The sequence below is a fragment of the Microtus ochrogaster genome, chromosome 8 (genome assembly GCF_000317375.1).
Source record: "Microtus ochrogaster isolate Prairie Vole_2 chromosome 8, MicOch1.0, whole genome shotgun sequence".
In the NCBI taxonomy this organism is placed as follows: domain Eukaryota; kingdom Metazoa; phylum Chordata; class Mammalia; order Rodentia; family Cricetidae; genus Microtus; species Microtus ochrogaster.
In genome coordinates this window covers 74,776,138-74,793,045 of record NC_022015.1, presented here as the reverse complement: position 1 = coordinate 74,793,045, position 16,908 = coordinate 74,776,138, and the positions used below count along the sequence as shown (strand labels likewise).

General features: G+C 41.2%; 2 protein-coding genes across 4 annotated transcripts in view; one reads left to right on the top strand and one right to left on the bottom strand.

Moving 5' to 3' along the window:
• The first annotated feature begins 30 nt into the window (after nt 1-30).
• Atp5md (ATP synthase membrane subunit DAPIT) lies at nt 31-7,567 on the top strand. 3 transcript variants are annotated; one of them, XM_005352428.3, is made up of 5 exons: nt 31-129; nt 4,917-5,012; nt 5,095-5,187; nt 5,928-5,968; nt 7,461-7,567. In XM_005352428.3, the coding sequence occupies exons 2-3, from the start codon at nt 4,926-4,928 to the stop codon at nt 5,182-5,184; spliced, it is 177 nt and encodes a 58-aa protein (XP_005352485.1). In that variant the 5' UTR covers nt 31-129; nt 4,917-4,925; the 3' UTR covers nt 5,185-5,187; nt 5,928-5,968; nt 7,461-7,567. The 3 variants fall into 3 exon arrangements, with proteins under 3 accessions (XP_005352485.1, XP_005352483.1, XP_005352484.1); XM_005352426.2 differs by lacking the exon at nt 5,928-5,968; XM_005352427.2 differs by lacking the exon at nt 5,928-5,968 and having other exon boundaries at nt 39-114.
• Nucleotides 7,556-16,908, bottom strand: part of Taf5 (TATA-box binding protein associated factor 5) — a 17,133-nt gene continuing 7,780 nt past the window's right edge. Inside the window, exons 4-11 of the mRNA XM_005352433.3 lie at nt 16,330-16,493; nt 16,100-16,235; nt 14,229-14,349; nt 12,295-12,424; nt 10,457-10,621; nt 9,260-9,437; nt 8,736-8,913; nt 7,556-8,600 (exon numbers count right to left, since the gene is read on the bottom strand). Coding sequence (XP_005352490.1) covers nt 8,383-8,600; nt 8,736-8,913; nt 9,260-9,437; nt 10,457-10,621; nt 12,295-12,424; nt 14,229-14,349; nt 16,100-16,235; nt 16,330-16,493 — 1,290 coding nt within the window. The 3' untranslated portion in view covers nt 7,556-8,382. The remainder of the gene's footprint in view (nt 8,601-8,735; nt 8,914-9,259; nt 9,438-10,456; nt 10,622-12,294; nt 12,425-14,228; nt 14,350-16,099; nt 16,236-16,329; nt 16,494-16,908) is intronic.

Genomic DNA, 16,908 nt, shown 5'->3' with positions numbered 1-16,908 from the left:
ATCAACGCAGAGGGCCGAGTCGCCATGGCCAGTCCGTCGCGTGGGGGAGGGGGTGTCTTCCGGTCGGTCTGTGCTGGTGGCTGGGTTTGTTGAAGGACATCAGCTGCGGAATTTGTGAGTTGGGCGAAGGTGGGTGAGAAGGGGCTGTCGGCTGCTCGGGCTGCTGACTGGGCTTCGCAGGGCCGACTAGAACCTGGCCGTTTCCCCCGTCTCGCACTAGCGAGAGGTCTTCGCTTTGCGGGGAGGGGCCAGGGAATGGCGCTGGAGAAAATGAGGGTTGGGGCCCTGCGGTGCATCTGTGAAGCCTCAGCACCGCGAGGTGCATGCGCCCCAAGGCTCGCACGGTTCTCGGAGAACCTTATATTCCATTTCCCAGTGGGAGGGTGAGACCCGTCGAGAGGGGAGCTCCCCAAGGTCATCCTACAGTGTTGGAAGCGAACTCTGGCTTCTCACCCCATGTCTGGCTAAATTCTGTGTTTGGGCCTATATGGCCATAATTATTTGTTTTCTCTGAGCTGCAGTCAGGAAGCTAGCTCCCTTAACTGTGCGGCAGTCTTTGTCAAAACTAGAGTAAAAGCAGAGTAGCCCTTGCGAATCTCCAGGCCTGGGCGCGATTAACGGGTTAGATTTAAGTCTGTGTTCCGGAAGTAATCAGCTTGTGGTTCGCGACCCCTCTTCCCAGATATTTATCTCCAAAAATTTTTACATTACGATTCATAACTGTTAAAATGGCAGTTATGAAGTACCAACGAAATTAATTTTATGATTGGGGATCACCACAACAGGAGCTGTATTAAAGGGCCGCGGTATTAGGAATCAGTGGAAAGGTTCTACAAAAAGCTCTTGCTTGTAGACCCTGGGCGCCTTTGAGGCGACTTTCCTTTACTTAGACCTGGTCATCTCGGTACTCCAGATAGGTGTTTGTAAGACAGGAGAATAGCAATATCCAGGAACCGATTGCGAAGCAAGGGCAACTGATCACCCTAAGCCTTTAATGAAACACCCATTTCACAGGGAGAGGGGCATGGAGAGACTGGTTGTTTTTAAGAGTGGTATTGGGTTATTTAAAAACAAGCAAAATCTATCTGCTTAAACTTTCTAACAGAATGCTGTTTAACGATGGTAAATCTTTAATAAATCACAGGTTCACAAGTATTAGTCTTAGGTGATCTTTTCACTGTTGTATGGCTCTAGACTTGCATGTGATTTCAAGGAGAACACATTTTAGTTCGTTTATTCCTATTGCCAAGTGTGAATGGCTTATGCCTTTAATCCCAAAGCTATCAGGCAGATCACTGAGTTCAAGGCCATCCTGGTGTATGCTGTGAGTTCCAAACCATCTGGCTTTGCATATTGAGACCCTGTCTTTTAAAAAATAAAAAAATAAAAATCCCATAAAGGGCAGTATTAACAAAAAGTTTCCTGGTCATTACCCCAAAACAATATTCAGTTCGTTGGAAGGTGTAGACCTGTAATGCTTTAAGCCTTAATATGACAATTGTTTGCTGAAGGTGGTGCATGCCTTTAATCCCAGCACTCAAGAGGCAGAGGTGGGCAGATCTCTGTAAATTCAAGGCCAGCCTGGTCTAAAGAGCGAGCTCCAAGACAGCCAAGGCTATACAAAGAAATCCTGTCTTGAAAAGCCAAATGATAATGCCATTGTTTATCTCACAATCAGCATGACTATTCTTCCGTCGAAGATTCTTTAAGACCCCAGTTCCTATACCATGTCTCTGTTGTCTTTGACTACATTCATCCTTGTTCCAGTGTCTTGTAGAGTGACACTGACAGCACCTCAGCGCTGGCCCATCCTGCACTGTTCCAGGCTAGCATAGCAGTCAGTGAATTTCTGTAAGGTTTCTCTCGCGAGAACCCACTTCATAGCTCTAAGAAGCATCATGAAGTGCATGGAAAGCATGTGCTTTCGTAGTTTAGGAAAGGGAAACTTGACAAACTATGAAATTGTTTGTTTAATGGTGATTTCCTGCTTTGGCTAGATTGGCCAAGGTCTGTGAAAGGGACCCAAAGAAGTTTAGATTTCCTTCACTGTTCCAGTAACCATTTGAAAATGTTCAAAATTAAGGTCTGGAATTTGTTGCAAGATCTTTGAGTATGAATGCTTCTGAAGCCCTTTGAATGGTAAACAAAGGGGATGCCAGTTTCCGTAGTAACATTACCCTTACTGTTCTCTCCCACTTCCATTTCATCTAAAGCCAGCCAGCCAGCCAGTCTACCAATCTTGCCTGGACCTCGACCAGCTACTCCAAGTTGTCATTAGGGTCTGTGGCTCAGTCGTGGTAGGTAGGCAGTCATACATACAAAACTTTGAGTGGTTTTGAATTCTGCTGTGGCTTTCTGGATTTGTGTCTGCATTTTTCATCCTTTTCCCTCACTGTCCCCTTCTTCCATCCCATCTAACTCGTTATGATCCCCTCCTTACAGCCAAATAGTGCCCCATCTCCCTTCACGTGTATCAGACAGCTTCTTTTTTCCTCTCTCTCCTCACGCCCTTAAAATCTCTTCCTCCTTTTTCAAGGTCCCTTTCTGTTTTCGTGATTTAACACAGACATACACATACATATATGCATATATATTTAAGTCAAGGGTCCTTATACAAGAGAAGATATTGGGTATTTGTTCCGAGTCTGGCTTATTTAACGCAATGATCTGTTGTACCCATTCTCCTGCTTGTGTCATAATTTCATTTTTGGGGCCAGGTGGGGTGGTGGCATGTGCCTTTAATTCCAGCACTTGGGAGGCAGAGGCAGGCAGATCTCAGTTTGTTCAAGGCCAGGCTGGTCTACAAAGTAAGTTCCAGAACAGCAAGAGCTATTACACAGGGAAACCATGTCTCGAAAAAAACAAGAGAAGGGGAAAAAGTTATTTTTTCCATTTTTCTCATGGCTGAATAATTACACAGCAGATACGTACCACATATTCTTTGTCTACTCATCTGTTGACAGATATCCAGGCTAGCTCAGTTTTGCTTGGTGAATAATCTAGCAGTAAACATGGTTATGCAGGTATCTTTGCAGTGCTTTGATTTAGTCTTTCAAGTAAATACCGAGTGGAATAATTGGGTTGTATGGTAGTTCTGTTGTTAATTTTTTGAGAATTCACCACACTGACTTGCACAGTGGCTGAACCAGTTCACATTGGTGCCAGCACTGTGTAAGGATCCTCTGTCCCACATTTCACCGGTGTGTTGTTGCTTTTTTTAATGTAATTTCTCACATTAAAAGAAATAAAGCTAGATGGTGGCACATGCCTTTAATCCCAACACTCTGGAGGCAGAGTCAGGTAGACTCTGTGAGTTCAGGTCAGCCTGGTTTACAGAGCAAGTTCCAGAACAGCCAGGGCTACACAGAAAAACTCTGTGGGGGGGGCTGTATTTTCTCCAGGGGTTTCCCCATATAATTATTGAGCATTAAACATTTTTCTGGTGTATGTGTATTGCGTATTAAAATTACCTAGAGGCCTGGCGGTGGTGGCGCACGCCTTTAATCCCAGCACTCGGGAGGCAGAGGCAGGCGGATCTCTGAGTTCGAGGCCAGCCTGGTCTACAAGAGCTAGTTCCAGGACAGGAATCAAAGCTACGGAGAAACCTTGTCTCGAAAAATAAAAAAATAAAATAAAATTACCTAGAGGTCGTGTATGTGTGCTAAAATTACCTAGAGGCCTTATAAGACAGATAACTGGACCCGGGTTTCTAATTGAGTATGCCTGTGGTAGGGCCCGAAGATCAGCATTTCTAACAAGTTTCCAGTGAGTTTTATGCTGCTACTTTAGGGACCAGACTTTGAGAGCCATTGATGAGCCCTGAAATACCCAGAAGTAGAGTTGATTTTTAGTATCACTTGGGGCCTCCTTCCATATGGTACATGGATAGGTACGCAGTTTCCTTCGGTAGCAATTGTCATTTATCAGTTCATGTTGGATTTCTCATCTTTCCACTTTTGTAAACAGTGTTCGGTAACGAGCTATGAATCATGTATTTCTGCCTTGCGATATTTCTGAAAGGTAAATTCTTGGAGGAGAAATGACCCAGCTAGATAGAAGGTATATTTATTATATAATTTGACAGACACTTTAAATGTTAAAGTTTACGCTCCACACAGTATTAAACCCCAGTTGTAACAATGCTTATTGTAAGTTCGTAGTTAGTTTTACCTTTCTTCTTTTTGGGGGGTGGGGGGGGCGGGGGCATGGCCGCATGTTTAACCTGCAACTCAAATCAGCCTGCCTCAGCCTCCCTTGTGCTGGGATTAAAGACCTGTGCCACACCAAACTGATTTTAATTGCCCTGTGAGGTTGACTCTCCATTTTTTATTTCCTTTCCTTTAGACTTCTCTTTGCAAAAACAAGTAAAATAGTTGCCAATATTCTTCAAGAGGTTTTAGCTCCATTGTTTCCACTCAATTCCTTTATCCGTTTGGGTATAAGGAGTAGATTCCAGCTTCAGAAACCACTGTTGACTGACACAATATCATCACCAACTGGTCTGTCTCCTGTGGAAGTCCTGAGTGATTTATAGTGAGAAAAGCTGTGAGAATGTTACTCTCTTCAGTTGTTTACCACTGAGAAGAGGTGAAAAGCACTACAAGTGATTTAATTCAGTGTTTACTATATGTAACACAGGCTGGATAGAGAATGTGAACATTAAGCTGTCCTGAGTCAGAAGACACCGAAGGACAATCTTCTCTTCCTCTGCTTAACTGTTCTGGAGTACTTAGAAGAGCAATGGGGGACGGTCCTAGTAACAGTCCTTGCTAGCTAGGCTTTTCCCACCAGCTCTGCTATTGCAGTGTCAGCTAAACCACGGAGATGTCATAGGCTTTGAAACTGAATTTTTATTTTCTTATAAATTGCACTCAAATCAATATTTTGTTCCTTTTTTTTTATTTTTTTATTTTAAGATTGAAGTCATGGCTGGTCCTGAAAGTGATGCCCAGTTCCAGTTCACTGGTATTAGAAAATATTTCAACTCTTATACTCTCACAGGTAGAATGAATGTAAGTATTAATTACATCTTTAAGCACTTATATCTTAGAATAAAAGAGATATGATAACTTTCATTTGCATCTTTTTTCTCAGTGTGTTCTGGCCACATATGGAGGCATTGCTTTGTTGGTCCTATACTTCAAGTTAAGGCCTAAAAAAACTCCAGCTGTGAAAGCATCATAACTGGTAAGGAATTGCCATTTTAAAGTTTGTAACTTAGCCTTTTCTTTTTTTTTTTTTTTTTTTTTTGGTTTTTCGAGACAGGGTTTCTCTGTAGCTTTTTGGTTCCTGTCCTGGAACTAGCTCTTGTAGTCCAGGCTGGCCTCGAACTCACAGAGATCCGCCTGCCTCTGCCTCCCGAGTGCATGCGCCACCACTGCCCGGCCTACTTAGCCATTTCTTGTCAAGGTTTTTCTCTTCCCTTTTAAAAAAATTAATTATTGGCACTCTGAAATTTATTGCGTACCTGAAAGCAAACACTGGGTATAATACACCTGTAAGCTCAACAGTGGGGGAACAGGGACAGGATTGCATGTTAAGAACAGCTGTGCTATGCCGGGCGGTGGTGGCGCACGCCTTTAATCACAGCACTCAGGAGGCAGAGGCAGACGGATCTCTGTGAGTTCGAGACCAGCCTGGTCTACAGAGCTAGTTCCAGGACAGGCTCCAAAGCCACAGAGAAACCCTGTCTCGAAAAACAAAAAAAAATAAAAAGAACAGCTGTGCTACATAGCAACTCATGGTCTCAACACAGCATAATTGAGCGAGAGAACAAGGAGTTGGGTTGGGTGTAATGTCTCATACCTGTAATCCCTGCTGCACTGGGGAGGGTGGCGCAGGATGGTCTTGTGAGTTTGAGTCTGCTTTGATTCAAAAAAAAAAAAGACCAGAGAAAGGTATACAACAAAATGGTGGGTTTTTTTCAGGCTTAAATGCTTTCCCAGACGATTATGGAACACCTAGCTTTGTAAGAGGATATGTCTTTTATGTCAGCTGGTATAGACTGTGGTTTTTCCTAAATTGGCATGTTTAAGAAAAATTGTCTTTTGGGCTTTGTTGAAGTACTTTTCTCTCTCACCGTTTGTCTCTTAATACAATTAGATGACTTCTATATTTTATTTTTGGGAGCTTATTTATTTGCACACTCACATGCCATGACACTGGTGTGGAAATATATGAACAACTCTGGGGAGTTGGCTCGCTCCCCCTTGTTGAGACAGGTCTCATTTCTGCCGTCATGCTGCACTGTGCATTCCCAGCTAGCTATCCTGTCCTCCCCCAGTCTTCAGAAGAGAGCTAGAATTACAAATGTGCCACTGCATCAGCCTTTTTTTTTTTTTTTAAATAAATTCTTGGGATCAAACTCAAGTCTTCATATACCCCTCAGCTCAACTATAAGCTTATGTAATTTGGTCGGGTTTTATTTGTTTGGGTATTGAGACAGTCTTGTTTATAGCCCAAATGGTTTCACAGTTGTAGCAATTCCTCCTCAACTGGCTGAGTTTTGAAATTACAGGCTTGGGCCACCATGCCTGGGGCAGAGGTGGGATTAACCAGAGCCTGGACAGTGGCTCAGTGGTTAAGATCAAGTACTGTAAGAATAGAAGACTCGAGTTCAGATCCCAGCACCTATGCCAGGTAGCTCAAAACTAACTCCAGGCATCTAAAACCCTTTTCTGGACTCTCATACAGAAACACACATGAAACTTGTGGTACTGGGGATCAAACCCGGAGCCTTGGCAGGTGCTAGGCTGCCGCTCTGCCTAGTGACAGTCCCAACCCTAACCTTCAGTATATGAAGTTGCAAGTATTTGCTGGGTTCTGGTAGCTTTATATTTTCATAGAATACTGGAATGTCCCCCTGAAAAAAACCCTTTAAGGTTCTTACAGTCCCCTTCAATCCCTTTTACCTATCCAGAAGTCAGTAAATGTGGTGTTAGCAACATCTGTGCAGAAAGCCAGAAGGCTAGAACTCTGTCGAATTCTTTCTTCACTTCTTTTTGTTATGCTCTTAAAAGCTTTACCCATCTTAAATTAAGTCTGTTAAAAGTAGGGGTCTATGTAGTCCAGTACATTCTTATTCCTTTTTGGGTACTTTGCCCAGTTTTCTGCATGAAATTACTTCTGACTTTGGAAGGGTAATATATTTCCATGAAAACTTTATCTTGAACCGAGCAGTGTTGGCACATGCCTTGAATCCCAGCCCTCAGGAGGCAGAGGTTGGTGGATCTCTGAGTTCGAGGCCAACCTGGTCTACAAGAACTAGTTCCAGGACAGCCAGGACTGTTAAACAGAGAAACCCTATCTTAAAAAACAAAAAACTATCTTGAAAACAAAGTAGTGGACACTGTATCTTACCTATTTATATGTCTGTCCTACTGACTGTATTTTATCTATCTTGGGGGGTTGTGATAATTACTGATCGTCACATTTGTATCAAACTGTTTGCTGTTTTGTAGGGTCTTTCGATGTCTGACCTCATCTGCTAAGTTCCATGCCTGAAGAAGCTGATGTCAACTCATCATGTGATACTCAATTTGTACAATAAATTATGAACCTGGAAAAGCTGGTTGTCTTTATTTACAAGATATCAAAAATATAAAACTGTACAAAATGCAACAAAAGCAAAAACTGGCAGTGACTTGGTCTAAATCTCTTAGTTTTCCAAAGCAAGGCTCAGTACTGGAGGTAAGCAACTGAAATGTCTGACTTCAAGTGTACTAGGTCGTATGTAGCCATGTCAGTTGAAGTAGAGTATGGGATCTAGATCTCTTCACCTGGTCTGTAGAGTGATTGCACTCAGAACTTAAAAGGTAGCAATTGAGATGTCAGTGGCTGGTTGGTACTACTAGATCTTAGGAACTGTAGTTCCTACCCAGTTACATACATCCCACTAGTCATGGTGAAGGAAAGCATGTTAGTGGGTCGTTTGCCATAGTGCTTGCGTGCCGTACAGTAACTTCATTTTACAGCAGACACACACATGCTCATAGAGCTCTTCAGCTACTCAAGATGGTACTGTATTTCTTAATTTGAATCTTGATGCAGAATAAATTGTTTAAATCAAATTGACTTCCTTTCTAAACATAATAAATTAAAATAGCATTTGAACAGAAAAATGCATAGTTTCCACACAATCCAAAGCACCATAAATGTCCCCTCCATGAACATAATACCTCTCATTCAACTAACGGAAATTAGTTCAATGTGGTTGCTAGAGAAATGTGGAACTGTCCTGTTCAGATTTTCCAAGCAGCATACTCCCAGATCCATGTAGACAAAAACATTCTTTGTAGCTTAAATACTAATCACTGAGGTATTTGCTTTTTAGTCTCCCTTTTCCAAACAGTAGCTTCCAAAAAAGTCTCTAATACCGCTGGTTTATTGCGGACTGTAAGCTCCTGCAGCTAGAACCAAGTTTCTTCGAGTAAAATGTAGGTGTACAACTGGTGTTGATTTGGTCATATATGTACCCAATAATAACTCCTGGGAATTCTCAGGTAGGTTTATATGCCCAGTGGCGGTAGTAAAGTCATCAGTCTCTAAATCTTCAAATGCTTTAATGGCATCCCATAACCGGACTGTATTATCCATTGAACCTAAAAGAAAGCCAAAGAAAAAATTAGTATCCGTCACATATAGAGTCTGACATTTTCCCATGTATACTTTGTATTTGCCTTGTTTGTTTTTAATGAAAACTAAACCTTTACCCCAAAGCCATTAAAATAATTTACCTGATGCCAAAATTTCACCATCTCTACTAAACCTAAGTGAACACACTGTATCAGTGTGGCCTTTTAATTCTCCAACCATCAAGCCATGTCCAATATCCCAAAGAAGTACTCTGCCATCTGTTGCTCCTGTAGCCAGGAATCTCCCATTGGGAGAAAATGTTAAGGAATGAATTGGTCCCTAGAAAAGAGCAAAATAAGGTTAATTATATCTGATAAGGCCAAGACAGAACTGTAGTTTAGTGGCATGGATACTACATTTTTATTTTTTATTTTTTTTTTTTGTTTTTTGTTTTTCTAGACAGGGTTTCTCTGTGGTTTTGGAGCCTGTCCTGGCACTAGCTCTTGTAGACCAGGCTGGCCTCGAACTCACAGAGATCCGCTTGCCTCTGCCTCCCGAGTGCTGGGATTAAAGGCGTGCGCCACCACCGCCCGGCTGGATACTATCTTTAAAGCGTGCATGCTGCTAGTTAGTATTTTGACTCTAAAAGGATCTGTGTGTGCTGGAATAAGGAGGTGTGAGATACCTTGTGTCCAGTGAAGATCCTGACACAGTTACCATTGAGCACATCCCAGAGCCGCACAGTTCTGTCTGCAGAGCCCGTAGCAACATAGTTCGAATTTGGATGAAATCTAGTGCAGTTCACATCAGCAAGATGTCCAGCAAATATCCTTAAAGGCTGATAGTGATCTGTAGCCCAAAGCCTTTTTGAAATTAACGAAAAATAAATAGTAATTAATTGAAATAAAATTTAGCCCAAAAAATTGGTACATCCAGATGAAAGTCAATTCTCAATGGCACCTCCTTGCCATCTTAAGGAAAGACAACACAAGATTGGGCCTAGTTTGAGACAGGTCTCACTATGTAGCCTTGGCTGTTCTGGAACTCAAGATATCTGCAGATCAGGGTGGCCTTAAACTCGGCCCCTACCTTAATCTTCCAAGTACTAGGACTAAAGGAATGTGCCACCATGTCCTGTTCTAGAGTGCTGGGATTATGGGCATGGAAATTCCTTTTATTTTTGGCTTTTAGAAACAAGGTGTTCTCTGTGTAGCTCTACACATTCTGTCCTAGAATTCACTCTATAGACTAAGCTCTGCCTCTGCCTCCCAAGTGCTGGGATTAAAGGACTCTACCACCACCACCCAGTTTATATAATATTATTTTATGTGCATTGGTGTTTTGTCTACATGCATGACTGTGTGAGGGTGTTGAATCCCCTAAAACTGGAGTGACAGACAGTTCTCGGCTGCCATTTGAGTGTTGGGCATTGAACCTGGGTCCTCTAGGGCAACAACCTCTGAGCCATCTCTCCAGCCAGCATGTAAATTCTATGATTCTTTGTATACGCACTGCTTCCTACTCCTAATGCACAGAAAACCATTTTCCTGTAGTTTGGGTAACTACATGGTTTCTAGGAAGAATTTTGCCAATGGAAACTTTACAATAACAGGAGACAAAAGGTGCTCATAGTGGGAATGGGAAAAAAGACACATCTGACGTGGGGAACGTTATAAATTACATTAAAGCAGGACCCTTAGTGTACACATAATGAAAGACAGTAATATTCTTCCTCACATTCATTTCAAACTATGGCAATAAATGCTTATCTTCTCAAAAAGTCAGCCCTGATAGCATGAATATGATGTTTGCTGGACTTTGTATTAGCAACAAGAATCAGTTATGTTCAGTGAATAAACCCATGAGATCATAGTGTTCTTACCGAGCTACTCGGTCATGGCCTCCTGACACAAAATAATATCCATATGGAGAAAACTGTGTGTCCCATACTGGGTAGTTGTGTCCTTTATATCCCACCAAGCAAGTAAACGTCTGAAGGCTCCAGAGTCTAACAGTTCCATCCTCTGAAGAGGAGAGCAGATAGTTCCTGAGGAGAGGAGGTGATATGTTTGATTTCCAGAATAATCTGGTTACCTGTTCAAGTTTCTTCTCATTCTCACATTTCAGCAAATGACTTAGGCCTAGGTATATCTCCGTGTGTGCACATACATGTGGAGATGCGCAGATAGTGCTGAGGACTGAAACTCAGGCCTTGCACAGGACAGGCAGGAAATCTAACACTGAGCCCCTCACCTGTGTGTGCGGTATGAGGTATGCATGGGCATGTTCAGGTGTCTTCCTTGAGCAATCTCCCAGATGAACCCAGAGCTTGTCAGTTTTCTCCAGAGATCCCATCTCCAACTCCAGAATACTGAGATTACAGGAGGGCTGCCATGCCAGTCCAGCATTGTAGGTGCTGGGGATCCAAAGTTTGGTCTTCACACTTGCATGACAAGCACTTTACCACCCACTGAGTCATCTCATCCCCACCTCTTTATTTATACTTAGAACCAAAAGCTAAAATTATTGAACTAATGTTAAAATGAAATACTGTCATACTATATTCTGAACATCAACTATATAAAGCTAATTATTAAAAATATATAGTGATTATGGGGAGAGGGTCACAGTACTTTAGAAAAAAGTAGTAAATAGTCTGGTAACTCATGAGTGATCTCAGAATTTGGGAGATTGAGGCAGGAGGCTTGCCGCAAATTCAAGGCAAGTCTGGAATACAGCATGAGACTCCATTTCAAAACACCAAAATAATAATAATAATATTCAGAATAATAAAAAGTATGTTTACCAAGACAGCCAAAAAAAGGAATGTCAATTTGTGGATATTATTTCCTATCCACATGGGCTATATTTTAAACAAAGAAAAGGAGTGGAATGTAGCTGAGTAGCAGAGTACTAAAGTCTACCATTCAACCAGACTCTACTCCCATGCAAAATGATAATGTTCTACTTTTTCCAGGGATAAATACAAAAGTCAACTGTTTTCACTGAAATCAGACATTTCTTCAAGTAAAATGTACAATCTGGTTAAATCACTATTAAATATATATTTTTTTTTACTCCCAAGATCTCACAAATACAGTTAAAGTGGTTGAAAACTATTATCCAAGTAGAATACAAATGATAATATGGGTGAAAATTCCCTCTTCCAGTCATTTTTGCAGAAAGTTAGAAATGAAAATCAAAAAATAGCTAAACACATATGGTGCTATTATTTCAGAACATGATCTCAACCACAATCCCCTCGCCTTAGCCTCCCGAGTAGCTGGGATTACAGGCACTTACCACCATGCCCAGCCTTCTTCATTCGTTCCACTATAGCCTCCTAATGCTTCAGTAGACAGCTATTAATGCCATTAGTATAAGGAATTTGTGTTAAATTTTACAAAGTGCCACAAGTACAACCAAGAACTCAAGGAATTCAACCTCTATTAGAGGGTTGTTCAAAGATAAAGCTAAATTTTGAAACCAGTGAGCCCTGAATGTGCACCTTGATCCTGTAAATTTAGCATATACTTAGTTGCTATTTTATATACCAGTACTCCAAGATAAATTAGCAAATGTAAGATTCTAAAAGATACTGAACTACAGGCAATCATGATGTTTTTCTAAAAAGTGTCTACGCATATGCATTTTATTTCCAGCAGTTAACTTTTAAATCTCAATACTGTTTATCAGTATTTAATTTTGTTTGTATTTTACCTATCCGGACTGAAGCTGGCTCCATAGACAGGCCCACTGTGACCATACAAAATCTTCAACTCACTTGCAGTTTTCTCATCCATGATTCTTTCTAAGACATCATCTGATTCTTTGTCTATAAGACTAAGATCTAAAAAGGTTCAGAAATATTATTTTAGGTTCGTTCATTAAAACACTTTAAGGCAATCCCATCATAGCTCAGAACTAACATTTCAACATTTCTTCCTATGAACCAATAATCACTATGCTAAGGCCTCTAAAGTCAGTGATACATCCCCTTGTACAGAATAAAATGAACCTTCAAACAGTTAATAATCTGCTAGACCACACAGTTACTCAGAATGAGAACCAGGACTGATTCTCTAGTTTGCCTACTATGCTATATTTCATAAAAATCCTAAAACAATTTAAATGTACTATTTAGGAAAAATAGCAACAAAAGCTTTAAAAAAAATCCTGACCTTATTAGAGGTTTGGGCTTTTGTTTTGTTGTGCCTTTGTTTTTGTTTTGATGAATGAACTTTATCAGTGTTCTGCCTGCATGTAGAGGAATGCACCAGATGCATGTGCTGAGCCACTGAACTAGAGTGACGGCTGGTTGTGAGCTGCCATGGTGATGGGAGTCTAACCCAGGTCCTCTGCAAAAGTCAGTGCTCTGAACCACTGAGTCATCATCTATCCAGCCCCTTGTTTTGATGTTTGAGACAGGCTCTTCACGATGTAGCTTGGTCTGCTTTGAACTTGGCACTTGGGTTATGAAGTGAATTTGAAGCATGTATGCCATCACATACATGTGGATGTCATCACATACATGTATGCCATCACACACATGTGGATGTCATCACATACATGTATGCCATCACATACATGTGGATGTCAAAGGACAACTTGCAGGGCTCTCCCAGCCCTCACTATGGTTTTCTTAAAATTTACAGGCAAATAATCACCAGATATTAGAGTTTTAACTTTATAGAGTTATCTAAAAAGGGCTAGAGAGTTGGCTCAGTGGGTGAGAATATTTAGTGTTCTTGCAAAGGACTCAGGTTTGATTCTCAGCACTCACATGGAGGTTCATCAACTTTTTAGGCACCAGGCACATGCATGGTACACAGACCTACATTCAGACAAAGCATCTATACACATAAAATAATAAAAACACATCTTAAAGCCAGGCAGTGGTGGTCCACACCTTTAATCTCAGCACTTGGAGAGACAGAGTCAGACGGGTCTCTGTGAGTTCAAGGCCAGCTTGGTCTCCAGAATGAGTGCCAGGATAGCCAGGGCTACACAGAGAAACCCTGTCTTGAAACCTCATTTCACCCTGCCTCCCTGCCAAAAAAAAAAAAGGGGGGGGGTGTCTGACCTAATCCCTTCATTCTACAAAGGAGAAAACTGAGGGCCAACCAGTTAATCATTGCCAACCCCAACAGTTCTTTCATTATTGGAAATGTTATCTTAGTTTGGTGTTTAGTTTTATTTTCAGACAGTTTATCTAAGTTTTGCAGGCTGGCCTTGAATTCTCGCTGCAGTCCAGTCAGTCCTTGAACTCACTCTCTTTTATTTTAAATGACTTAGTGTGTGTGATTATGTGGGTGCACACATGCCCAGCACATGTGGCGAGGTCAGAGGACAACTTCTGGGAAGCAGGTCTCTCTCATGTGAGTTCCAGGAACCAAACTCAGGTCATCAGGCTCAGCAGCAAGTGCTTTATCCTGACGAGTCATCTCACCTGCCCAGTTCTTGAATTCTCAGTCTTCCTGGTCCATCCTCCTAAGTAGTTTATAATCACAGGCCTATATCACCACACACAGCTGGGAGTGTTACCCTTCAATTCAAGTGAAATCAATTCTGCAAAGATCACAACTTCCTGTCTACATTCCATGGAATCAAACAGATATAACTTCAAGTTTACACCAATAAGTCATCTCAGTTACCTGATGCTTGTTTGACACTACGAAGCTTTTTAGGTGTCACAGACCACACTCTGACAGTTGAATCTGCAAAACCTCCAGCAATCAGACTGGAATCATCAGTGACATCTACCGCAGTGAGGCCCTGACAGTAAACAAACAAAAAAGGGCATCTGAACACATGCACATATAAGCAAGGTTAAATGCACACTTGTATATATAAACATACATATGAATATATACATATAATAATATTTTTTTTTTTGGATTTTCGAGACAAGGTTTCTCTGTAGCTTTGGAGCCTGTCCTGGAACTAGCTCTATAGACCAGGCTGGTCTCGAACTCACAGAGATCCACCTGCTTCTGCCTCCCGAGTGCTGGGATTAAAGGCGTGCACCACCATCGCCCGGCACATATAATAATAATTAAGAGTAGATCATTATGTAGGGGACACAGGGAGAGATGAGAGGCAGAAGAGATATACATGCAGTGCTCAAGGATGAAGTTCTCCAAAAAAGCATGCAGAACTAAAAATATCTTCTGGGAGGTGGTGATACACACCTTTAATCCCAGCACTCAGGAGGCAGAGACAGGCAGATAGATCTCTGAGTTCGAGACTAGCCCAGTCTACAGAGCAAGTTCCAGGATAGGTTCCAAAAATTGAGAAATTCTGTCTTTAAAAGCCAAAAAAAAAAAAAAGAAGTTACATTCTGTTACATATATTTGTTTAACTATGCAAAGATGTGCTGTATTTGTTTAACTATGTAAAGATGTGTTACATTTGTTTATGTTGTAAAATATTTTTTGTTTAAAAATTTTAACTATGTTTAAAAAAATGTATTGCATTTGTTTAACTATGTAAAGATGTGTTGCTGTTTTACCTTGCCTGCCTAAAGAACCTGACTGGTCTAATGAGAAGCTGAACAGTCAATAGCAAGGGAGGAGATATATGGGGACTTCTCAGCAGGGAGAGTAAGTAGAAGGAGGGATTTAGCTGGGGTGTGGGGCACCAGGGAAACACAAGGGCCCAGACAAACAGACGTGGAAGGAGCAGGAAAGTAAGATATAAAGAATGAAAGAAAGGTAAAAAGGCCCCTGAGGCAAAATGTAGATAAATAAAAACAAGTTCAATTAAAAAGCTACTGGGACAAGCCTAAGCTAAGGCCAAGCACCGATAACTTAAGTAAGTCTCTGTGTGTTTATTTGGGAACTAGTTGGTGACCCAAAGAAAATTCCAACTACAACATTCTCCAATAAAACCCAATGTCTGAAGGCACAAACATGAAGAGCATGATATCACTCCATTTTTGCCTCTGTATTTGGAGTACATAATAGAAGTGTTAGTAATTCCTGTACTTTACTAGATACCTCATCCTCAGCAGTCCATTATAAGAAGTCAAGTAAAGACATTTAGAATTAGTTAAAAATGCCAACTTTATATTAATACTTAAACCAAGTTCAAATGATGAGCCAGAAAGGTTCCTCAGAGGTTAGAACTCCAGTCAATCATCAGGGGTCAAGTATAAGCAGGATTCCGACTCTTGCAAGCTGCTAAAGGCTTTGAAACTCAGAAGACATTATCTATTCTGACCAGTGTCATTTTCTTCTTCTTCCTACTTTTTTTTTTCTTTTTTATTCTTTTAAGACAGGGCTTCTCTATTTTATAGTTTTGACAGTCCTCGACAAAGCTGCCCTCAGACGCAGAGACCCACTAACTCTGCCTAGAATATGCTGGGGTCAAAGGCATGTGCTACCATACTGGCTTTCCTTTGTTTCCCAGTTAAATAATGCCAAGAGTTTAAATAATAAAATTCCATTTTAGTTACTTTCTCTCAATGGTAAAGCACCATTTTATCTGACTTTTCTGGAAGAAATTGTTGAGTTATTTTACTAACCTGGTAAGCATTAAGGAATGTGTAAAAACAAATGGAGGGTAAGCAGTCGGGCCCAAGGCGCACTCGTTTGGTGGTTTCTTTCATATTCATTATTTTGTCCAGTTTGTCTGAATCTTTCAACTCAGGGAGAGGGATTCTATAAGAGAAACAGACTAAGAATCCCTCTGAATATTAATAAGCTTCAGCCCTCTGTAACATAGCTTTCACCTCCACACAAGTTTCTTCCCTACCTGTTTTGAGGAGGGGCATTGGGATCTTGTTTCTTGCTTTTAGACCCAGCACTATCCTTCTTAGGCTTCTTCTTTTTAGGTTTTCCTTCTTCATTTTCTCCTTCTTCATCCTCATCATCCAAAGGCACCTCAATTTCTGGTTCTTTTAATAAACCAAAAAATACCTACAAGTCAAAAGAATCAACATTTTTTTAATTAACTTTTCTTCAGTGTATTTGGCTAAATCATTTCTCTTTTCAGGCTCTCTTGCAACTACAAATTACCACATAACATAGTTCTAACTAACTGATATTTATAGACGTACACCGCATATAGTTTTAGTTAGAAAAAAAAAAAGGCAAGCTGTGCTTGGTGGCATATACCTTTAATTCTAGAACCTGGGCAGAGGCAGGTGGATTCCTGTGAATTCAAGGCCAGCCTGGTGAACAAAGGGAGTAACAGGACAACCAGGACTACACACAGAGAAACTCTGTTTCGAAAAACCAAAAAAGAAGCCGGGCGGTGGTGGCGCACGCCTTTAATCCCAGCACTCGGGAGGCAGAGGCAGGCGGATCTCTGTGAGTTCGAGACCAGCCTGGT

What these genes read in the sequence shown, in the direction of transcription:
- Atp5md (XM_005352426.2), top strand. Translation starts at nt 4,926, where the DNA reads ATGGCTGGTCCTGAAAGTGATGCCCAGTTCCAGTTCACTGGTATTAGA. An exon ending in CTCTCACAGGTAGAATGAAT is followed by an intron (nt 5,013 to 5,094) that starts GTAAGTATTAAT and finishes CTTTTTTCTCAG; the next exon opens with TGTGTTCTGGCCACATATGG.